A 24,529-nucleotide genomic window follows, 5' to 3' on the forward strand; every position below is an offset into this window, starting at 1 on the left:
CTTCAGTTTCTTATTTTCCTCGTCAAGGGTTCAAGGTATGGTACACTGATAGCTTGAACATGCCCCATTATCTACATAATAGCGTAATGTCACTTACTCCCAGATAAGACAAGTTAAAAGGGTTTCAGATGTGTTACCTTACTTGCAGGAAGAAAAAACGAATTACTATTTCCTCACAAAGGTTTTCAGCAGTTTAATATGAGACAGCCTTTCCTAAAGACGCCTATTTTATCATGGAGGTCTACATTGGTCTAAAATAAGACTGGTTACATGAACTAAACATGTAAACATGCGCCTCAGTGGCGTGGTTGGTATGGTGTTTGCTTCCCACCTCGGGAGTCGCGGGTTCGATTCTCGGCCATTCCATTGAGGAGTGAGAGATGTGTATTTCTGGTGAGAGAAGTTCACTCTCGACGTGGTTCGGAAGTCACGTAAAGCCGTTGGTCCCGTTGCTGAATAACCACTGGTTCCATGCAACGTAAAAGCACCATATAAACAAACAAAGGTTTTCAGCAGTTTAATGTGAGACAGCCTTTCCCAAAGACGCCTATTTTATCATGGAGGTCTACATCGGTCTAAAATAACATGTAAACCCTACAGGGACAACTTTTACAAGTACGTACAAAAACTGCTTGTCTACCATGAGACAGTAGACATGCCTGTCATGTCTTTTGGAATCTTTGTTACTTGCCATGGCTATCGTAGCTCCTGGGCCTCATTGCTGAAGTATTCATGCACTGGCACAACAAGACAACCAACGATGGTATGCTACTGCACTCAAAAGGAGCGCTTCTTCTTTCCAAGGTTCCGAAAGACAAACATTCTACCTCATTTTTACGAAGCAAATCCATCACTCATGATTAAATAGAAAATACTTCGCGTACATACATCACCACACACACACACACACACACACACATATATATAATATATATATATATATATATATATATTATATATATATATATATATATATATATATATATATATATACACATATACTTTCTCTCTTTATTTTCTTATATTTCTTGACCCAATAAAGATTTTTCTTCTGTTATATGGAGCGAAAACTGAGAGTAATTTCAATATTATCAGAATGATATTTCAAGTTAGACAGTATTCATGACAGGGCTGTTTACGATTTTCTTGCCTAGAAATTGCAGTCCGTGAACCACCGGCTACTTGTCCCCCTCGGGAACAAATCGTTATCAGAATTCTTTATCGTCCTTGGCAACAAATTGCTCGCAAAGCCTTCCTATGTTTCTCGGCAAGAAAGATTGTAACGATTATTATATTTCTCCGAAAGAATTCTGTTTGGTAGTACTGCCCCTCTCCCTCGGTAGGAGATGGTAGTGATCGCAACGGTCTTCCTCGGGAAGAAATAGGGGTTTTCTACGAATTCTGTCTTCCTGAACAAGTAGTTATGCCTGTCTGATGTGGAAAAATGCAGTAAATATGTTCGTCTGGGAACCGGCACAAACAGACTCTCAGGAGTGCTGCAACTGAGTCTGAGAGAAACTGTGACGTGTGAGTCACCCACCTGCCTCAGTTGTCTCTGATCATCCGCTTCAATCAAGAGTGTCTTCTCCAAGATGGTCAAAAAGGTACTTCACTTTCGTGAGTTACATTTGCTGGCTTTAAAGCCCTGTTTCGAATTTCCCTGCTGTGGGAACGTCCTATCTCATTTACTGAAGAAGTTAAACGTACTAAGGAAACAACTGTTTAAGTCTGTGCTCCTGGAGCTTGAAATAAAATTTCCAGCCGTTGCAAAATAAAGAAGGGAGGAACTCACGGAATAATATATTAGTAATGTATACTTGTTTATACGCTTTGATCTGTTAGTGAAGGGACTGTAAGAACTAGAAGAGATAAATAAAGAGTTACTGAACAGCGTCGTTCGGGGACGGCTGATTTCCACAGCGTAAATGTGGCAACCTGAACTTGCCAACCCTGCTATATAAAATGTCATGTAAAGCCATTGTTATTTTATTTATCGTTGTAACAATGGCTGTTTATGTGTAAATAGCACGACATTTATATGTCGTTGTCCCGTCTAGGTCAAGCCTTTCTCAATACTGCCATTTATATACGCAAGCACAATGAAGGTACCTTAGGCCGAACTTCGAGATGAAACATAACATCCCCCCATGGTCTAGAACTTCCGTCTCGATCCTCTCTAACATCACCGTCATTTTTGACGGTTTGGATTCACTGACGTTGCTAAAATGGACATAATCAAGACAGAAACTTACAGCATGCGCTATTCTTTTTCCTTTTAGGGTTTGTTAGAAAGGCTACGGGATGGCGTAGTGATAGGAGACGGCGGATTCGTTATCGCTTTGGAAAAAAGGGGTTACGTCACAGGAGGAGCCTGGACACCCGAGGCCGTCGTTGAACATCCTGAGGCAGGTAAGCCTTACTTCTGCCGCTTCTGTTATTAGGCCTAATCTTATAGATTTCGACAACAGAGCAGCTTGTGGGTTCTATTGTTTTCATTACTAAGAAAATTAGTATTTATAACCAGAAAGTACTCAGTACAACAGTTTTGTTATTACTGCACTCCGGCTGTCATTTCAAGCGTTACAGCACTTTTAAGATCATACCTATGGCCGCGCATAAACCTTGAAATATGATATAATTCATAAAAGGAATGACTTCCAGTTCGTATATATCATCAGCAATGACCAATCGTGCGCATTTAGTGACCATTTTTTCTCAGGGAAGATATCACGTGAATGTTCCCAGAAAGCCACGTTAATTTTTATTGGAAGGAATAACGACAATTTTAGAAATTCAAGGCCAGGTTATTTTTACAAATCCACTACGTAAACAGGCAGCGCTTCAGGTAGTAGCTACTGTCAGTCACTGAATCTCCAGTGAGAAAGATAACCTTGGACTTTTGTCCTTAGACGTACGATGTACTGCATATCTATAATCTTTTTCCATTGACAAAGTACAAGTCATTCTGTTGTTTGGATTACTGATCAGCGAAGGGTGTTATGGAAGATTGGCACGTAATCATCGGTATATTAGATAAGATTTCGAGGAGAGAGAGAGAGAGAGAGAGAGAGAGAGAGAGAGAGAGAGAGAGAGAGAGAGAGAGAGAGAGTTGCCATGCTCTCAAACTACGAAGGATGAAATGAATGGTAATCTCAGATAAACGATCTGATGGGAATGAATTTATTGATAACAGTTCAGTTTTCTCAGACACGTGAAATTCATGCGAAGAATGGATTCCAAAATGTGGCAGCTTTATGTGCAGATCGCTGCTTTGACGGTTACTGAATTATTGAAAGCACACATGAATTTCTCAGCAACACTGGATACGAAATAGTCAATTTTATATTCAGTCAATTGCCGCGAGAGAGAGAGAGAGAGAGAGAGAGAGAGAGAGAGAGAGAGAGAGAGAGAGAGAGAGAGAGAGAGAGAGAGAGCATATGATTGGCAAGGAACCAAGAGAAAAAACTCCTTGGCAACAATAAAGTAATATTAAGGTAATAATTGCAATGAAGAAAAAGAGCAGTATGCCCTAAGTTTTGTAACGTTTTCTATGGATCACCGAAGAAAAGACGTGCTGGCTGGACACAGTAGAAAACAGTTTCTACCAAATATCTGTTTAGTTTTGCTAAGTGAATAACTTATTAGAGTTCTGATCATACAACGAGTAAATGGACAAACAAGCTGATATATGAAGGGGAAATTTCTCCTCGCTGAATTCCAAAAGCTTTCCTGGGAGTCAGTGTTTGCAGTGTTCCCTAGTGTTGTAACTATATAGGTCTAGAAAGAGATAGCACAGTCTTCAGGAAATGCTGTTCTTGTTGAAGTCATGAACTTACTCAAAACGCAAAAGTAAGTTAGATTGCTAATATGGTATTTGGTGGTCATAAATATGATGAATTTCCCGCTCATTTCAGTTAAGCAGCTACACAGGGAATTCCTTCGCGCTGGAAGCGATGTTATGCAGACGTTCACCTTCTTCTCCACTGATGACACCCTGCAGGTTAAGCATGCTGGCGAGAAAGGATATTCCTACAAGGTTTGGCGTCCTTTATTTCTGGTCATATCTCTTCCTTTTCCCCTGCTCGACTTTCTCAACCGTTTGGTAACTGATGATATTACGCAGAATACTATAGATTACAAAGAACGGGCTTCTAAAATCGTATGAATGTGTCATTTTAACATAAAGTGTGTGCAACTGCATCCCATAAAAGGCAAACGCGTAAAAAAATAAATAAATAAATAAATAAACTGACCCTGAATTCAAATATTCTAGAACCTGGACAAGAGTAGGACAGCAGCAACAAGGCAAATTACGATGATAACAAACTATGGAAGCAATCGTGTAGGCCTAGGTTACTGGTGAAAACGAGACTTCTTCCATACGCTATCGTGAAATTCGTGATGTATAAGGGGGGCATGGATTTTGACAGTCATTAAGAATTCTTTGGAGTAGGTAGGCTTGTAGAATACCGTCTGTGCAACCTGTTTTTCAATTTTCAACATGTGAAGGCAACGTTAGAGTTGTTTATAAATGTGCATTTTGTCAGTGCATTAAAAGCGGCAAAAAAGACCATGTATCAAAATCAAAAAGAACCTTTCAACAACAAAAATTTGCTTGTACTACCTTATAATAGTAATATGAAAGATATCCTATATCTCCTGAAGAATTTTGGTGTTAATGTAGTTTTTAAAAACAATAAAACAATGAAACAGGTACTTATTAAGAACTCCCCCGACATTGCTAAAGGATGTGTATATAAAATCCCGTGTAAGTCTTGTGACAACTTTTACATTGGTCAAACGGGGAAAGCACTGGAAAAAAGAATAGAACAACATAAACAATGTGTGAAATATGCACAGGGAAATGGTATATTTGTTCATGTTAGTGAGAACAATCATGCTATTAACTGGGAAGGGGCAAAAAAGCTGGTGTGTTCTAATAATGCATTGGAAAGGCATATCATTGAATCTAGTTTTATAAAAGAAAGTTACAACAATAATATGAACATCAGTCAAGGAATGTATAAACTTGATCCTTTAATATCAAAAGAAAGAAATGTAAACTGTTTAAATTTTAAGGTAGGCTGTAGAGATATATGAAAAATAGGATTATTATATTTGTAAACACAGTAAAGGGGGCGGTAGTGGTAATGAGATGTTCAACCCCGCCTCCCTGACACCTGTCAGGTGTGGACTTGTACCCTAAGCGGTAGTATCCCTTGAGAATTTATTGTAAATTTTAGCCAAATGATTTTTGAAAGCCACTCCTACCTTGAAACCTGCCTGTGGGTGGATCTGCAGTCTCAAACGGTTGTGTGTATGTTCGTCAGTACTGTCTTTGCAGTATATATACTCGTGAATTCTAATACTATGTATCAGTCCTTTGTCAATGGCTTGAAAATAAAGCCGAAACCGGTCAGGACCTACAACCTGTCTCTTATTTTTCACCTGTGGATATGTGTGATATATATGTGTATATATATAATATATAGACTATATATATATATATATCTATATATATATATGTATATATATATATATATATATATATATATAATATATTATATATTATATATATATTATATATTATATATACATGGGGATACAATCCACAATAAAGTAAAATCCTCTTGTAGTTTAAAAATATATTTCTTGTACAGGATTAAAGCTTTCGACCATCAACTGTGGTCTTGTTCACTGTTGATGGTCGAAAGCTTTAATCCTGTACCAGAAATATATACATTTTAAACTACAAGATGATTTTACTTCATTGTGGATTGCATCCCCATTTACTTAGAGGTACGACATAGTACCTGGCTTCTGCATATATATATATATATATATATATATATATATATATATATATATATATATATATATATATGTGTGTGTGTGTGTGTGTGTGTGTGTGTGTATATATATTATATATATATATATATATATATATAATATATATATATATATATAATATATATATATATATATATATATATATATATATATATATATATATATATGTACGTATATGTATAGATTATTGTTAATTAAGTACTAAATAGTGTTATGTGTTATTAGAGAAAATGGAGAGGAGGCTTGAATGATGGTCATGTGTAAATGTGTCACATATGTTTAGTCTGGTGTAGTGAACTTTATTGCTCCTCTGCCTATCACGAGAGACCTTTAAACCTTCTAAGTGCAAGAAGGAAGAGGAACTAGAATACTTGCAGAATGAAAAAGGTCTGTATAAAGAAAAACCAATTGGTTACCAAGGTTAACTTGAGTAGCCGATGGTTTACATAAAATTTAACATTGCCATGTATCTGTCATTGTTTCTACATTTAACAGTGCTCAGACCTCAACAATGCTGCCTGCAAAATAGCCCATGAAGTGGCCCAAGAGAGAGACGCCCTAGTGGCAGGAGGGGTGACTCAGAGCCCTTCTTACACGGCGGGGAAAGGGAAGGAAGCAGTGCAAGCTCACATACGGGGACAAGTCAAGACCTTTTTGGCTAACAAAGTGGACTTCATAATTTGCGAAGTAGGTCTAGTAACACTTTTATTTTAACTTCCTTGAGCGGGTTCCTTTACTTGTGTCAGGGCATAGTAAGATGGTTCATTTGTTTTTTTAGCATCTTGTGTTGATTCTCTGTAATGAATAGTTACAAAGAAACTTCTGGTACATGAATTTTCGTGGCAAAAACGAAATCTTAAATTCTCAGATTTCATCACCTTTCAAGATAGGCTTACCACTACGAACGCACGTGCGAAACAAACTAAGAAACATAAACTTTTCATTTCTTGCAGTATTTCATGTACGTGGAGGAAATAGAATGGGCTATTGAGGAAGTCAAGAAGAGCGGGTTACCAGTGGCAGCCACCATGTGTATAAGCGTCAGAGGTGACTATGCTGGCGTTCCCCCAGGTGAATGTGCCATCAGGATGGCCAAGGCTGGTGCGGATGTTGGTGAGCATTTTTTTCTCCTCTTTTACTTAGGCCAAGAAAATGAACTTCTGGTGATTATAGATATTTCTGCTGAGTTAGGGAAAGTAATAACGAATTTCAATTCATAGTTTGTGTGAATTTTCATGACTGCTCTTGGTTTTGGATTCCTGTCTTTAACCAAGGCAACCAAAGATCGAAATGGTTTGCGCAGCGTACAATTATGCATATCTGCTTGTGCAAGTGTAACTACTTTTATATTCCTAATTATATTTATTTATCTGTGCATGTTCTTGATTATATATGTAATATATCTATGCACATACACAAACACACATATATATAAATATATAATATATATTATATTATAATAATATATAAATTATATGGTATGGTAATTATATATATATATATATCTATAATATATATATATATAATTGTATTTATATATAATATATAATTATATATATATATATATATATATATATTATATTATCTATATATATGTGTGTGTGTGTGTATATAAGAGAGAGAGAGAATATTTACTCAAAAATTTAAAACTGTCTTTCTTACAGTTGGTGTGAACTGCATGTTTGACCCTTACATGATTATTGACACTATGAAAGCCATGAAATCAGCCTTGGACAAGGCAGGCCTAAAGCCCTTCCTTATGGCACAACCCAATGGATTCTTTACAACAGGGACTGGGAAAGAAGGATATCTGGCTTGTCCTGAATATCCTTTTGGTAAGTATTGTATAAGGAGTATATCCTATTCATTGTTAAATGCATACTGAAGCGTCTTTTGGTTGGTGTTCTTGTAGAGGCAGCGAGGCGAGTCTTAGACAGCGACTATAGCTGGTTCACTTAAGGTAGATCCTTGGGTGAGCCCTATGCCTATGAGACGTTTGTTTGGCGGCCGCTGATTGGCTGGGAGCTGCCTACCTACCGGTACCAGCCAATGAGCGGCCGCCAAACAAGCATCTCGTAAGCATAGGGCTCATACAAGAATCTACCTTAAGTGAATCAGCTATAGGTGTATACTAATTTATTAACCAGAACTCTGGACATGTCCTTAACATTCGCAAGAGGAAAAGTATGATTTAAACTGAGAACAAGAAGGGCATACAACTGGGAGAAAGTGTGTGGTCTCTCTCACACATGAAAAAGACTATTTCTTGGTATATGCCAAGTAAGAATATATACTACATACGGCTTGAAAGCTCTTTACTCTTGTACACAGTTGCGTTTTTATGCATAGACGTCTGTGTCTGACGAAAATACGTAATAAATGTTAATGCAGCTTGTCCCTGGTCTTTGTTTCTGGCGACCAGTCAGAGGTCGGTCTTCGTTTGACGGTTTCTGGTGGCGTCTGCCTGGAGGGCCCCATCGGGATGGCCTACAATCTATCCAAAGGAAATAGTTTTTATTAAAAATAACTTTCGTAAGCTTTGTATAAGCTTATAAGTAGATGTAAAAAGATTGATCTCTTTATTTCAGCATGTTTTTTTCTCATTTCTTCACAATTGCACACATGACTTGGAATTTTTCATGGTTTGTAGAGTAATTCTTTTTCGTTTTGCAGCGAACAAAGCATTACAAGTTAAAATGGCTTTACCTGTGTCATCGAATGCTTTGAGTCTGCTTCCTTGCACGCGTACATACACATATTAACTGTACATAGACCTCAGCAGTGAATGATAGAATAGTTAACAGCTTTTTTCAGTTGCTGATAACGTATTACTGTTTTTTTATTTTATTATGGAACGTGTATTGTAACTATCCACGATTTTACATTTTTTATATTCTGGATTGCTTTATGAAGCCAAATTCAGTGCTACCCTTTTTCAAACTAAAAAATGTAAGACAATAATTGATGTCCCAATTAGCCAGTAGTTTTTGTTTTTCATTTTTTTTCTTTTTTTTTTTTATCTCGACCTTCCCATCCCATTCCATTTTTCGAACAGCAATGGAAGCCAGGACCGTGTCCAGGTTCGATGTCCACAAGTTTGCCAGGGCTGCTTATGACCTAGGCGTTCGATACATCGGTGGATGTTGTGGCTTCGAAGCCTACCACATCCGGGCAATCGCCGAGGAATTAGCCGAAGAGCGGGGCAAATGGCCCGCTGGAAGCGCCAAACACAAACTCTGGGGTGAAAATAACATCCTCAGCTCTTCGCCATTCATTCGGAAAAGGTCAGTGTTTGAGGTGACCGCAGTTTGTTCAGGTCGGATGTCCGTTGGATGTGGTTGAAATTTAGTCTGTTTTCATTTCAGGTTTTGTGACAATACAAATGGAAAAACTAATAATCATTCACTGATTTTGGGACAAAATTTGCCTTCGGTCAGAAATATTGTCATATTTGCCAGTTTGCGAGATGATCGAATATGTAATTTGTTCAGGTCGGATGTCCGTTGGATGTGGTTGAAATTTAGGCTATTTTTACCTCTGGTTTCGTGGTAATAAAAATGGAAAAACTAATAAATATTCAGTTAAGTTCAGACAAAATTTTCCTTTGGTCTAAAAATATTATCCTTGCACCAAGGAGCCAATGCTGGCAGCAAAATCAAAGTCGCTAATGTTCGTGGTAAAACAGAATTACCTCATCGGAATAGGTGACGTGAATTTCGTCTGTAGTATTGGATATTGGTTAAAAATTCGGCGAGCTGGTGAAAAAAAAAAAAAAAAAAATGACCTCACTAGACCACCTCGGCTCATTCATTGGTACTCAATAAAAAAATTACATATAAAAAGTGTCTTTCCTTTTTTATGTTAGTTATGCAGCCGTATACAGGTTATTTAATATTACATGTTACCGAATAGCGAGACAGTCTTCAAAAATGCGTAAGGGTACTTAATCCTAAGTATAAACAATGCACAAATATATTATCTTGCATTGAAAAAAGGTCAGTATATCACTGACCCGTCTTTTTTCCTTCAGGGTCGGTCGGAAGTACTGGGAGTCCTTAGTCCCCTCCTCCGGGCGAGTCCAGGCTCCTACTCACGACATTGATCCGAAGCCTCAGTAGGTAAGACCCCATCCATCCTTTGAAGTTGATCTTCCTTTGACCAGAATAAGGATGCTGTGGTTTGAAAGGGCTTCCCTTTTGGATAGTTTGGTAGAAAAAACCTTACTGGCCACATTGTAGATGACATTATGGTTACATCGATTTCGTAATTTTTCTACTCATCCACTCCCTTTGATCTTTGCTTACTTTTGCTTCGGAGTCTAGAAAAGATGGGACTGTCGCTTTCTTTTATCTTCATACTGTATTGTATCTGCTGAATTCTGTTCCTTCCATAATAAAGTAGATAAAGTAGTATATCATCTCTCTTCTCTACCTTCGATAACCTTCCAATTTGATTATTAATTATATATTACACGGAACGTGTTGAATGCCACCATACCTTGCACCTAAAAAACAATTCTGATGGATCGAGATAAACCTCGCTTATTTTATTTGTCACCGGTATTGAATATTATCTGCGGCGTGTTGAAAGATGTCAGGAAAATTGCTTTTCGGTAATGTTCAAGAAAGGTAACATTCGTAGAGCCCGGGTACTTATGCTGTAAAGCAAGCAACGTTCCCGTTCGTAATCATGGCGAATCATTTATAATTTCGTGGTATTTTACAATTGAAAGACGTCATGTCCGTTAACATGTTTTATTTCGATCTTCTATACACTTTTTTGTCTTTACTTCCACGGAATTAATGAAAACTGCGAAAAAATGACAGTGCTTTGTGACATGTTGTGGAAGTGATGAACGTATGAACAAGAGCATAAGACTGCTCCAAAGTATTAGTCAGGAGAGAATATTGTTCTTATACGACGAGCCATTATCAGTACACTTACTTGATTGTTGAACTTGTCTTGATGACAGCTCGGAAAAACATTGTTTTAATTTTTCAAGTTGAGCAAACATTTTCTGTCATTGAGGTGTTTCAGTGCTGTGCTTAAGATGAGGATGGCCTTAATCAGTATCATCACTGACTTGTATGAAGTGAGTGATTAATTGCCTTCGTGGCCCGACTGTAACCACGATGATAATATTTGCTGGTTTATGGGGAGCTGAGAATGAGATGTTGATTTACATTTATTGGATATTTTACACATTAATGATATGGTTAAAATGCTTCGATTTCGTTAAAATGCTTAAATTTCCTTGGCATCACTGACCATTACTGAGTTTGCTGTATATTGCTGAGTCTTCAGACGATTATTGAGCTGGCTGAACGTTGCTGAGTTTGCGGAAGCGTTCAGGAAATAGTATCTTGTTCTTCTTCAGGGGGAGATTTCTCCAGAATTCACGCCTCTGAAAAATAAAAAATAGGGGAATATGAAATGCAAATATAAAGATGAGAAATGAATGTCATGTGTGTATGCGTGTGAATGGATTATTGAGTCAAATCTCTTACGTGGATGTGAGGTATAGATGATGAATGGCAATGAAAGGGGGAAAGTCGAATCTGCTGTGAATATCCAAAGATGAGAGGAGCTTTATGAGATTTCAGTGACTTTCTCTCCTCTTCTGCCAACAAGGCTCCTCCTGACTTAATGATAATTCCGATCTTCGGGGTCAAATCCCTCCCATTTACTGTTTTTTATGCTTAATGATTATCCGACCTTCGTGGGATCAAGTTCCACTCATTTACCGTTACGCCTTTACCGTTGGGCCTTAGGCAAGACGAGGGAACTGGATTCAGAGCTCCAGTATCCCCTGCTTTCCTGACCCCACCCCCATACTTTCGAAATTCAATCATTATTCAAGATTTCTGTTCCATACCTGTTTCCGAGAGTCGTCCCTCATCTTCGGGTCAGGAGTCAACGAGAGGTATTTGAAGTCGGAAGGGGAGGTCATGGCCTCCCACTTGAAACCCAGCTGGAGGTCAGGCGTTGGGTTTCTGTAAATAAGGAATACAAATCTTTTTAAGGACATCTCTGACCTCTTGAGTCATGCATAAGCTGAAGTGTGGTTGATATCTGCAATGATAGATGGGTGAGAATGTAGGTTCTAGGACATTTTGATACCGGACATTTTGTTACCGGACATTTTTGTGACTAGGCTTTTTCACTACCGGACATTTCGATACCATTATATAAAGTATAAATCCAAATTATGTATCAAAAGTAAGGAGTTAAAAGTACAAATAAAAAAATATATAGACAAAAATTTATTAATTTGTAAAACACTGTAAAAGTATGATTTAAGAAAAAGCAACAATATTATCTAGTTGAAAATGTTTAATGTTGTGAGCAATGCCACGAAGATATTGTATTTTATTTGAGGGGTCATACCGTTCCAGCAATTTTTTTTTACGCTGATCGGCGTCTCTGTATTTTTTCTTTGAGGTTGCGCTGTTTCCACGATTGAGATGGGCAATTCTTGTTGCACTGAGAGCCTCTTCAAGTTTTAAAGCAGTTATAAGGGACCAAATGTTAGGACGCACATTTGTCACTGACGTTCTTAGAGCATTATGAAATCCTTCAACATAGTTATTGGTGCGTGGCATACCATTTTCAATGCGTTCATGAACATTCCATAAATGAATAGGGAAGGCTGGCTCGACTCTTCGCCTTCGTTGGCCACGACCCCTCACTCCTCCAATATAATTTGTTTCGAAATATACAACAAGCTCTTGCGGAAAATCGTCGTCATCAGTTAATTCTTCGAAGCCGTCAATAACATCGTCAATGGGAAGGAAAGCAAGCGCGGGTAAACATCTCACTTTTAAACTAAAATTATCATCTTGGTGATATTGATGTTTGAAACCTAATGTTACAACTTGTTTGTAAACATTTTGTGACAGGTGAAATAGACAACAAGAAACATCTGAATTAGGGAAAATATCTAATAAACTATTGATGGCTGCTTTTTCAAAATCCATCATCACAGTGGCTGGTTCGACATTATGCATGAGTTCTTTTATAGTAGTAAATACTCTAGCATAAGTATTTTGTATCTTATTTGGCAACAAGGCGAGCATTCTCGGAACACTAATGCCGTTGTCTTGAATATGTAAAGTGTACAGTTGATAATAAATAATTGGGCTACACTTAAAAGTTCCATCTACGGCCCAACTTTGGCTCTTTTGATGTCACTAATTCCCGAGTCAGTAGCAAATATTAAAATTCTTTCAGTATCATGTTGTCCACTGTCATACTATAGCCACTTCAAATCATTTTCAAGGTAACAATACTGATCAGGAATCAAATAACCATGCCGTACCTGAGGTATAGGCGGTACATTTTCTTCTATTTGTCTCCAACGCCTGATACTACGACTCAATGAAGATACTGAAGCAAATTCTGAAATAGCACATACATTCAGATTTTGGGTTTCTTTACATATTATAGTACGAGGAGCATCTTGTGTTGAACCAGACATTATTTTCATTTGAGGATGTGCTAATTTTGATCCCACTCTTGTTGCTGTAGCACTGTGATTATGCTCATTACAGTCTTAACGATTTTGTTGTCACTATCACCAACATAGGTGTGTACGCGGGCTTTACACATCCTATTTTCGCACTGCCAATACTGCTTTGGACCATCCTTATTAGTTTTCTGTTTATCATATATATAGTTTAGATCATCCACTAATTTTTTTCCATTTTTTGTTGAAGCAATTAGACGAGCCATGGGTGATACAATAAGAATATCTATATTTATCGTTGATAGCTGGGCGTTAGTAGTTGACCCTTTGGTAGTAGACTGAAAGTGATAAAAAAACTGAGAATATTTAGGTTCCGACCAATGTTTACTATAAATAGCAGGTGTTTGAAAAAAAATTAAAACAACCAATTACAAGAAAAGTGTGGCAATTTTATAAACAACCAATTATAAGAAGAGTGTGGCCCTCAAAGGAAACTCTTATCTTCGCGCACACACACAGTGGTATCGAAATGTCCGGTAGTAAAAAATCCTAGTCACAAAATGTCTGGTAACGAAATGTCCGGTATCAAACTGTCCGGTATCAATATATCCGGTATCAAACTGTCCGGTATCAATATGTCCGGTATCAAACTGTCCGGTCACCGAGAATGTAGTGCCCATGACCGAAGTCTGTAGAGACAGAGGGTCAGAGAGGGCTGTGGAACTGGCTAAGGCAGGTGGAGGCGAAGCCAGAAGGAAAGACACTACGAACAGCAATTCTCGTAGTAGTAATAATAGTGGTAATAGCAGCAGTAGTTGTAATTGTAGTATTTATATCTAAGTGGGGTTTCCCCTAAGAAAGCAAGCGTCCCTGCTAAGAAAATTTGTTTAAGAGGTAATAAATCTTTGAAGATAATTTCAAGCAGTTAGCCAATACAGTAAAGGAAATTGTTACAATATTTATGCAATGGCAAGACTCCCAGAGAGATTCTTACCCTGTGCTTGCGAAGTTCGTCCACAGGGTAACCATGATGTCGCTGAGGAACTGATCGTTGGAACGGCTCACCGGCGGTAAGTCAAAAATTCCATCGAATAAATATGGCAGATCATCACCGTGTGCAACCCCTGAAAGTGAATATATTTCCTTTCGTAATTACGTCATTAACTTTTAAGCTTGCATAGACATCGGTATCCTCGTGTGGTCTATAATTAATCTTGCAGGAATGTGGACAGTGCATCTTTAAGGCATTCAGGTCATGTATGACAACTACCAAACTTGATATTAATTTCCAAGAAAGCTATGAATGTGGCAGTATAAAGGAAACTATCAAATGTGATGTCATGTGTAAGGCTTTGGTTAATCTGGTACTGGGAAGATTAAGAAAGAATCCGTAATATTAATAACACCTCCATGTAAACAGCAAAGTATTTCACTGGATGCACCTATGATTTCGAAATCAGATAGCGGGCCTAGCGAAAAAACAGCTTAATTATTGAAAGATAAAGATGACTTTTACAAGAGGAAAATTAGATGACTTATAATCGAGGGGACGACATGTTCCTTTTGAGATGTTCCCCGTACTTACACTGTTTCCCGAAGGTTGCGTTACTAAAGGACCTCTCGCCCCTGTGTTGCAGCTCGTACCTGTAAACGCTCTTTCCAAAGGGCGCGTCTCGGGCGTGCAGCGCGCAAGCCTCGTCCTGCAGCATCACCATGAAGCCATCCGAAAGAAGCTGCCGTTGCAAAATATAAAAGTTTGGGTTAATATATTTGAGCTGTTAAGCATGAAGTTTGGAACTGTATCTTCAAGTGATAGTTTTAGAAATATGTAACTCGTGCTGGTGTCTGTAAGCAGATTTTTTCTGTTTCAGAAAGATGAAGTTTAGGCCGATAAGCACGAATCTGAGCTGTGTCACCAAAGCGTGATATTCAGGGCCAATTCTGTAAGTTGTTATTTCAATGAATATAAACCCTAGTTGGATGCTCAAGCTGCTTTTTGTCACCGTATGGAGACAACTATTTCGATAAGTATCAAACTGCACTAAGTGCGTCTACCTCTATCAGGTACAATGGAGTTTAGAATTAGGCCACGCAACGCGGCCATGCCGGTACTGGAAGGGAAAATCTACTCATTTGCCTGACTAAAAAGAGTTAAATAATATAGACTACGTACAAGGAAGAGATCACAAACCCAGCGGCTTCACATGCAGGTAAGGTGAACTTGAATAGTCTCTGTAGTAGCTGGTGTTATTATGCATGCGGAAGTTAGTGTTAGATATCACAAGATGAGTGATGTACACAAGAAATTCCAAAACCACGAAATTTAGTGTCCTTTTTATAAGTAGTCATTTCAAATACAGGGAGTTGGGGCTGCTTCTGTAGGCTAGCTCTAAAAATGACTACTCTTTTCCTGACCAAATAAGTAAGTTATTTACCTGGTAGTTAGACTAATGTGGAAGGTCGTAGTCAGAGTGGAGAAGGGTGATGGAATAACAGCTTAATCCCAAAAAAAACTTGCTCCCTCAGCACCTCTGGAAGGCGTACTATATAGATCTATATATATATATTATAATATATATATATATATATATATATATATATATATATATTATGTAGATATATTGTGTGTCTACACCTGTGTGAGTATGATGTAAAACCTTACCTGTTCAAAATGATTGACATTTGTCTCTGTGATCTGAATATCGTCCATGTAGTGGTAGAAAGCCCGCCTAGTCAAGAACTTCAAATCATCTTCCGCTTCCATTCCCAAGAACATCGGCAAATGATTTGTGACGAAAGTTTCCATGAAGTCTCTGTCTTCAGTTTGATTGGTATTCATAATCTCTGTGGAAATTTAGTTAGGTCACAACACTGGAGAACTGTATAAAGAATTGGTTGGAGTTCATGCTATAGCTGAAAAGGATTTATATAGCTCGTGAGCGCGTTATTCTTCTCCTTCTTCTAACCATGAACAGCTTCGACACTGATAGCACTGTATGCCAATAAAAGAGGAACAAGAGCCACCTAGAGTCACTTGTATTACTTCAGTGCAACCTCCTAACCTCACGGGTACACATGAATTATATTTTAGCGCATCTGGATCAGGTGAATTCCACCTGGTCAGTAATTTAAGCATTACGAATGTCTCGGAGGCACAGATCACAGATCGGCAATTCTGCTTGAAGCTGAGCTGTCGAAATTAGATGGGTGTTTCCCAAGCTAAATGTCTGTGAATAATGAAGGTCAACTTTATTGTAATTTGAAAATTAACCCTCAGATCTTTTTCTGGATAATATTCGTTAAGGGAATTTTACAGTATCCGCAAGGATAGATTTTTTTATGGAAAAAAGAATTACATTGAAACCACATAACTATCCGGAAAATGTCCTTTTCTTTCTCACCGTTCACAATGACCGTCACTTCATTCTGACAGACGCCAGCCATTATGTTCACCCTCTGGTATTTCCCCTCCTTCAGCAGACGAGCTGGTTGAGCTGGGATGTAGTCTCCGTCAACTCGGGGGACCATGTAGAAAGGGAAGCCGTAATTCTGTGGAGGGATTTCTTGCAGTGGAACTTCATACATTAATGTAAATACCAATGGCAGTGGAATAAGCATTATGTCAGGCAGAGTTACCTTCTCAGCTTTTTCAAAGATTAAACTTACTAGGTTAGAAATGCATTTAGTGTGTGCTTACCACCTGAGCTAAGGCAGATCCCTATATTGACATAGTGTAGGTCTTGTTGGTGATTAAAATTTGGTAGACCACATAGCTTTCGTAGGCAGAACTAATCTTTCAATTTTGTAAATAAGTGGACGGCCTCTGACACGTGACTTATACTTGCTAGAATTGAGTAAGATAAATAAAACAAGGATTCTGACGCTCATACTGATCCTTTTGATGAGGGTCCTTACTGTGTATGGCTCAGTAGCTCTGACGAGGGCCTCCACAGATGCTCCTTGCAGGCAGGCGAGAATTTCAGTGCTGTTGATAGGATTTCCACTGACACCAGGGTAACAGAGACTTCTCGCTATCTTGGTGGCTACACTCGCGTGATCTTTGCGTGTTGCCCAGGGATTGATGGCAGTCCCGGAATGCACGATGACTTGATTGAACAACCCTGGGTAAGAATTGCAGCTATGGCAGTAGGTGTTCTTTTAAAATTTAAGTCAAGTTTTGTAATATCTCTGATGACAAAGTAAGGTACACCTTCCTTGTCCCACAATCCGTTGGAAATGTGGTATTTTACTATTCAAATTGACATCTGATGGTACATTTTTGTTACAAGGGCAAGTATTTGGAAGGAACTATAAACTTTCATGAAATTTTATTTGATGATCGGTGTGATATAAAGTGGGGAAGGAGATGGCTTGGGCATTTCCTTTGTGCACAGGGAGAATAGTTCTTGATAGTGCCAATCTGGGCTGGAGGGAAAAACGGGAAACCAAAATGTATCTGTATGAGATTAGAGGCCGGAAATGGCAGGGTATTTGTGGAATGTAAAGCACAGGAAACACGAGTGTCGAAATTTCACAGAGGACTTTTGTGTTGATAGGCGTCGGATGTTGATAACCAATTCCAGCTAAAAATTTTCCCTTAACAGTCGCCAAACATATCTGTATAAGTTACTAAACATTTAGAGAAGAAAGAGGGAATGTGCGAATTCTTACCCTTTGCATAAGGTGTCAGCATCTGAAAGTGAGCAGATACAGCGCCAGCACTCTGTCCAAAAATAGTGACCCTCTTTGGGTCACCCCCAAAATTACGGATGTTCTTCTTAACCCATTGAAGTGCGAGGGTCTGGTCCCTTAAACCAAGGTTACCCGGTAAGGTTGCGTCACCCGTTGACAGGAATCCTGAGTTAGTGATGGGAAGTGAAGCTCCATTAGCACGAATAATCAAAGAATTATTTACAAGGCACCTTTTGTATGTCCACGCATGTGGGATGTTTTTAACATTTAAATGATCGGGATGCGAATGACAAGGGTTGTCTTCCAGATTTGCTTTTTAACAAATTCCTTGCTTCTGCTTCTCTAGTTTTGTTATTTTCAGTCGTCAGAATCAATATTCAGGAAAGTACATGAAATTTAGGATACTTTTCTCAGGCAAATACTCTTTTAATGGTCTCAGAATGATAAAAGGCATTCATATTTATATGCTTGAACTATTTATGTATAGCCCTTAATGAAGGATATTGCAAAAATGAACATACAACAACACTGAACAAGCAAAAATCTTACAGTAAGTGCCTAAGTGATTAATGCCTCTTAAGCCTTTAAATAATAAAACATTTTAGACGAATCTTGCTCATTCATCATTAGAGCTATAGGAAACAAACGCATACGTCATGCTTACCTAAGGTTCCTAATCGGTACTGAAGAGAAACTAAAACTATATTTTTGACGAGCAGACGCTGAGGTGTTCCACCCATCATGTCAGCACTGCCGAACTTCATCCCTCCTCCATGTATGAACACCATTACTGGGAACTCTGCGTCACGAGGCTAGGAAAATCGGAAACAGTTTGATTAGGTTACATACAGTTGCCACACTCTTGTGTTTGTATATGTGCTGTAACAGCCGACTGCTGTGGCAGCAGGCCAACGCCTAGGCCACTCATCTACAGAGAGAATCAAAGGGAAGGAAACGGTAAGCCAGCGCTTAATCTACTCAGTTACTGGGCTAAGTGGATTAAATGTTGGCTTACTGCTTCGGTGGTCATAGCAATTTAAATCCCAAAGGAGCAGGTTAGAGTTAGCATCTATTTTCAGACAGTATTGCCTGCTTATAGTGGGGATTAAGGTATGATCCAGTTGCAAGAGCTTGCTACTTTAAGATGATATATGCCTGACAAGAAACAAGCACATTGAAACGGTGGAAATTGCCGGAGTCAAAGCAGAGAATGACCATGCTATCCTTACATAAAGAGTAAACATTTACCTGAGGACTATAAACATTCAGGTAAAGACAGTCTTCTTCTCCTGTAATTCCATTTGATTTTAGCAAAGAAATTCCCACAATGAGTTGGGGACACGGAGGAGGATCCGTTTCCTCTCGCAGTCCTGTCCACGGACTGGCTGGTACAGGATTCTGTAGAAAAGAGGCATTTATATATTAAAACTTTCATTACTTTTGTCATCATATAGAAATGAGATAGTCCTGCTATCCAAACGGAGACAAGATTTGCCTGAAAAGGGAAATCTTACAAACATTACAGTCTACAGTTTTACAGGGTAAAACTTTCATTTTATTCTGAAGTTTGCCCATAGTCTGTTCCTTTTACATAAGTACTCTGTAGGTTGAACACGACCAATCTGCAACCAAAATAACTAACATAAGTGTCTGAACTTGAATGCACCAACAAGGGAGATAAGTGGCTGACAAACTGTTTCCATGAATCTTAGGTTTCAACGAAAGCTTAGTCGAGTCAGGTGGCTAATAAAACTCTTAATAGGAGCATTACCTGATCTATTGGTGTCTGTGAACATTCCAGAAACCCAAGCACTCAGATGATTTCATGAAAATTCCAGAAACCCAAGCACTCAGATGATTTCATGAAAATTCCAGAAACCCAAGCACTCAGATGATTTCACGAAAATTCCTGAAACCCAAACCCAAGCACTCAGATGATTCCAGTACACTTACCTTGAACCGCAGCTCACCAATGGGAGGTTGAGCGTATGGAATTCCTCTGAAGGAGTAATAAAACCGAGACTCTCCTATGCTGTGCCTTTGGCCCCTAATTCTTCCTTGCTTCAGATTCAGCTCAATAAAAGCTCCTGGGTCTTCACATTGAGTTTGACTGCTGTATGAAGTCACCATCAGAGTTAGTGTCAGTAACCAGGGCGACATCCTGCCAGAAAACACAATTGGAAATAGTCCATTATTTATTTTTGAGTTTTTATCTTTTATAGTGTTATTTTCATCGCTCTGAGATTTGGAAAGCCTAGAATATAAAGCAGTAGTAACGAAAACGGAAAGTGAGACAAAATTCATTTCAGAAGGAAAGTCTCATGGTCTAGACATTGCTTCCCTAAATCATTATAAGTAGTATTATTGCGGTTAATAATAAAGATAGTAATAGTATTTTATTGTCTGAAGAGGAAAGCAGCAAAGGCCCACGATCTATTTATGAGATACTTGCCCTATACAGTATGGCTATACTGCTTGATTCCGTAGAAGAATGAGTAGTCAACCGCTGTCCAAGGCTGGATGCCTTTCTTCCAGAATGGAATAATGAAGTTTTCACAACAACAAAATGAAAAATTTAAACCATTTAATAGCACCTAAAATTTACTTTTAAAAATTTACTGAACGTGAACTATACATGATTTTACATTGCGAAAGGCTATGTTGGAGCTAATGAATTTTGGACGAGCATTTTCACGAATGCTCTTGATGAGGTTTTGCGTTCTTTCCGTTTCGTAGCACCGGGTGAAAGCATCACATACTATAGTAGATTCACATCAACTGTGCATTTGATGTCTAGGCCCGTCCCTTATGACGCTCCTGATTGGCTGTTGATAAGCCAATCACAGGGCTGGAAACTCTCAGTCTCTCAAAAGAGTTCACATGGGCGGGATGTATGTTCCAACTCTACTAAGGGATGCTTTTGAAAAACTTATCCCTCAGTAGAGGTGAAATATACATCCTGCGTATGTGAACTCTTGAAAGAGACAGAGTTTCCAGCCCTGTGATTGGCTTATCAACAGCCTATCAGGAGCGTCGTAAGGGACTGGCCTAGACATCAGATGCACCGGTGATGTGAATCTACTATAGTGCTGATACAACTTCCGTTTTTATTATTCGTTTTTTTCTTGCTTCATTGATACTGCATATCAATGATTGCCAACAGGTTATTCCCTTTGTTTATGAACCTTGTGAGGAATTACTTCATGAAAGTCATATCATCAGCCTAGCTTATTTCCTGATGTGCCTTCAGAGAACTGTTAGTCACTGGTTCTGGGTTTGTGCAACGTCTTTTGTGAATACGTGGATTTCCACCTGCTTTTAAGAATGTGAGAGGATTCGGTCCTAATGCTCTTCTTGTAATTATTTACATGTTTTGGGCCTGTTTTTAGTTTTGTGTAAAAGACAACTATTGTACGGCTTTGTCTGTCCTTCCACACTTTTCCTGTCCGCCATCAAATCTTAATAATTGCTGAGGCTAGAGGGCTGCAAATCGGTGTGTTGATCATCCACCCTCCAATCAACAAACACGCCAAATTGCAGCACTTTAGCCTCAGTAGATTTGAGTTTATTTAAGGTTAAATTTAACCATGATCATGTGTCTGACACCGCTATAGATGCCGACAACACAGGTCACCACCTGGCCGTGCCTGATAGTTTCATTGGCCGCAGCTGACAGTTTCATGGGCTGTGGCTGAGAGTTTCATACAGTATTATATGCTGTACAGAAAACTCGATTGCACCGAAATGTTTTCGGCACATTTTTACTAGTTTGTTATGGAAATTCAGTTCACTTCACCTATAACTATTCTGGCTTGGAAAATATGACTTTCCACTGAAAGAATAATGAGTAAGAATAATTAGCTCATTCAAGTTACAAGTTTTGAGTAGATCTGGGAAATATGCGACCTGTAACTTTCGCGAAGAGGGAATGTTTATCATCGGGGGGGGGGGGGGGGGGGGGGGAGGGGGGGGGGGGGGGGGGGGGGGGGGGGGGGGGGGGGGGGGGGGGGGGGGGGGGGTTGAGTTTTGTGGGGACGGGGTGTTGTCGGGGGTGGGGTGGGGTGATGGTGATGTTGATTGCTCAACGTCTATGGTGGTTTGCGGTCTCGGTACTCTCTTGTTGTTTTATTATTGTTTATTGCGTGTATTAAGTATGGAGATGGTTGTAGTTTTGATTCAAGTTGAGCTAATGTGAGATTATATAATATATATATATATATATATATATATATAGTGATATATATATATATATATATATATATATATATATATATATATATATATATATATATATATATAATATATATACATGTATATATATATATATATATATAATATATATAGATATATATATATATATATATATATATATATATATATATATGCAGAAGCCAGGTACTATGTCATACCTCTACGTAAATGGGGATACAATCCACAATGAAGTAAAATCCTCTTGTAGTTTAAAATATATATCTCTAGTACAGGATTAAAGCTTTCGACCATCAACTGTGGTCTTGTTCACTAAAATGTGATATGTCACCTCAAGGAACTAACAAGTAAGAGCACAAACATTTGAAAAAAAAAAAAAAAACAACGGTTAGGTAACAAGCTAGTTTATATTATGAATGATCAGGCGGTTGAGCCCTCGTTCTTTCCTGAATTCGTCTTGATCTTCGTGGGGGAATGTTTCTATTGTCAACTGCTTGTTCTCTGCTGGTTGGGTGGTTAGTTGGAGAAATGACCTGAGTGGAGTAAACAGGAGAGGAGGCAGCATCGTTATTGGCACATATATTTCTAAAGTTTGAAATTTTCCCTTTCCTACATCTCTTCACAAATAGCTGTATTTTCTGAAATACCAGTATTTCTGGCAAAGGTCTCGTTTAATTAAATTAACGCCCCTTCTACTACTCGTCTCAAAGTCCTGTCGTTACATGCAAAAACAACCTTTGTACCTTTAAAATTTATTGCGTGGTTTTTCTCCCATGTATGTTGCGCAATTGCACTGTATGAACTTCCCCTTCTGCAAGCAGCAATGTGTTCTTCCCTTCTCTTATCAATGGAACGTCCGCTTTCTCCCACGTAACATTCATTGCAATCACTGCAAGGTATTACATATACTCCTACATTCTCTCTATTACCCGGGTTATTTTTAATGAGTTTCTTCTTGATTGTACTGAAAAACTATGTTGAAGCCATTCTTTTTTCTTTTAAACTGCCTAGAAAATTTATTTCAGAAAATACAGCTATTTGTGAAGAGATATGTAGGAAAGGGAAAATTTCAAACTTTAGAAATATATGTGCCAATAACGATGCAGCCTCCTCTCCTGTTTTTACTCCCAATCATGTCATTTCTCCAACTAACCACCCAACCAGCAGAGAACAAGCAGTTGACAATAGAAACATTCCCCCACGAAGATCAAGACGAATTCAGGAAAGAACGAGGGCTCAACCGCCTGATCATTCATAATATAAACTAGCTTGTTACCTAACCGTTTTTTTTTTTTTTTTTTTTCAAATGTTTGTGCTCTTACTTGTTAGTTCCTTGAGGTGACATATCACATTTTAGTGAACAAGACCACAGTTGATGGTCGAAAGCTTTAATCCTGTACTAGAGATATATATTTTAAACTACAAGAGGATTTTACTTCATTGTGGATTGTATCCCCATATATATAATAATATATATATATATACTATATATATATATATATATATATATATATATATATATGCGTATAAAGTACTCACGTGACGTCAGAAAAATATACAGAACCTGCTTACCTTTAGAATTAAAGAGTGGAGGTGGTTTCTGGGAGGATAGAATACAAAGTTTGTAACAAACAGACTGATGATGTTGGGCCCATAAACAGCAAAACAGAATAAACGATACTGCACCAAACTACTCCCAACGCCTGCGTCCTCTCTCTCTCTCTCTCTCTCTCTCTCTCTCTCTCTCTCTCTCTCTCTCTCTCTCTCAGTCGGTCGGATCTAGTTTCTTACAACATCGTGATTGGGTAGCCCCAGTCTCTCTCTCTCTCTCTCTCTAATATAAATATAAATGCGATGTCTGTATGGCATTTGTTGGGGTCATATGTCCTCAGGCGTTGGTAAACACCATCACAGCAACAGTGAAGTTGGACGCTCTCCTCTCCCTCTGCTGGTTTATATGTCTCTCTGCTTGGCTGTCTGTCTGTCTGTCTGTCATAACGCATCAGCCTTTCATTTATTAAGATTTTAGTCAAATGGGTATTCATTCATTTGAGTTCAAAATAATTTGGGTTGCCAGGAATGATGTGGAATAGGAATCAAGCAAGACCTTATATACTACTTAGTGCAGATTCTCCATGACATTACAATACTTACTCTCTTTATTCAGTCGGATTTAGGGTCTCATTGTGACCTGTTGCACTTTACTTTAGTCCCCTCGTCTTAGTTATGGTTCATGGACTTAGCTAGACACTCTTTTTGTCAGTAAAAAGTCAAGTTGAAATATCTAGACATTCTATTTGTCAGTAAAAAGAC

At 38.4% G+C, this 24,529-nt stretch overlaps 2 protein-coding genes across 2 annotated transcripts; one reads left to right on the top strand and one right to left on the bottom strand.

Moving 5' to 3' along the window:
• Positions 1 to 1,343: 1,343 nt before the first annotated feature.
• On the top strand, positions 1,344 to 10,260 carry LOC135208776 (betaine--homocysteine S-methyltransferase 1-like). The gene is made up of 8 exons (XM_064241292.1): positions 1,344 to 1,604; positions 2,280 to 2,409; positions 3,915 to 4,036; positions 6,346 to 6,537; positions 6,804 to 6,963; positions 7,515 to 7,685; positions 8,906 to 9,134; positions 9,881 to 10,260. The coding sequence occupies exons 1-8, from the start codon at positions 1,593 to 1,595 to the stop codon at positions 9,966 to 9,968; spliced, it is 1,104 nt and encodes a 367-aa protein (XP_064097362.1). The 5' UTR covers positions 1,344 to 1,592; the 3' UTR covers positions 9,969 to 10,260.
• A 328-nt stretch (positions 10,261 to 10,588) lies between these two features.
• Positions 10,589 to 24,133, bottom strand: LOC135208775 (neuroligin-4, X-linked-like). Its single transcript, XM_064241291.1, has 12 exons — positions 23,789 to 24,133; positions 19,961 to 20,168; positions 19,256 to 19,405; positions 18,672 to 18,819; positions 17,987 to 18,172; positions 17,231 to 17,436; positions 16,717 to 16,864; positions 15,978 to 16,159; positions 14,901 to 15,048; positions 14,310 to 14,439; positions 11,726 to 11,843; positions 10,589 to 11,254 (listed from the first exon to the last, which is right to left on the bottom strand). The coding sequence occupies exons 2-12, from the start codon at positions 20,165 to 20,167 to the stop codon at positions 11,159 to 11,161; spliced, it is 1,719 nt and encodes a 572-aa protein (XP_064097361.1). The 5' UTR covers position 20,168; positions 23,789 to 24,133; the 3' UTR covers positions 10,589 to 11,158.
• Positions 24,134 to 24,529: the final 396 nt, after the last annotated feature.

This window comes from Macrobrachium nipponense, chromosome 35 (assembly GCF_015104395.2).
Source record: "Macrobrachium nipponense isolate FS-2020 chromosome 35, ASM1510439v2, whole genome shotgun sequence".
NCBI classification, from domain to species: Eukaryota; Metazoa; Arthropoda; class Malacostraca; order Decapoda; family Palaemonidae; genus Macrobrachium; species Macrobrachium nipponense.

Coding starts and splice junctions, on each gene's coding strand:
- LOC135208775 (XM_064241291.1), bottom strand. CDS start 20,167: ATGTCGCCCTGGTTACTGACACTAACTCTGATGGTGACTTCATACAGC. Junction 18,820..19,255: donor TGAATGTTTATAGTCCTCAG/GTAAATGTTTAC, acceptor CGATTTTCCTAG/CCTCGTGACGCAGAGTTCCC. Junction 17,437..17,986: donor GCTGACACCTTATGCAAAGG/GTAAGAATTCGC, acceptor ATTCTTACCCAG/GGTTGTTCAATCAAGTCATC.
- LOC135208776 (XM_064241292.1), top strand. Junction 6,538..6,803: donor TGGACTTCATAATTTGCGAA/GTAGGTCTAGTA, acceptor CATTTCTTGCAG/TATTTCATGTACGTGGAGGA. Junction 9,135..9,880: donor TCGCCATTCATTCGGAAAAG/GTCAGTGTTTGA, acceptor TTTTTCCTTCAG/GGTCGGTCGGAAGTACTGGG.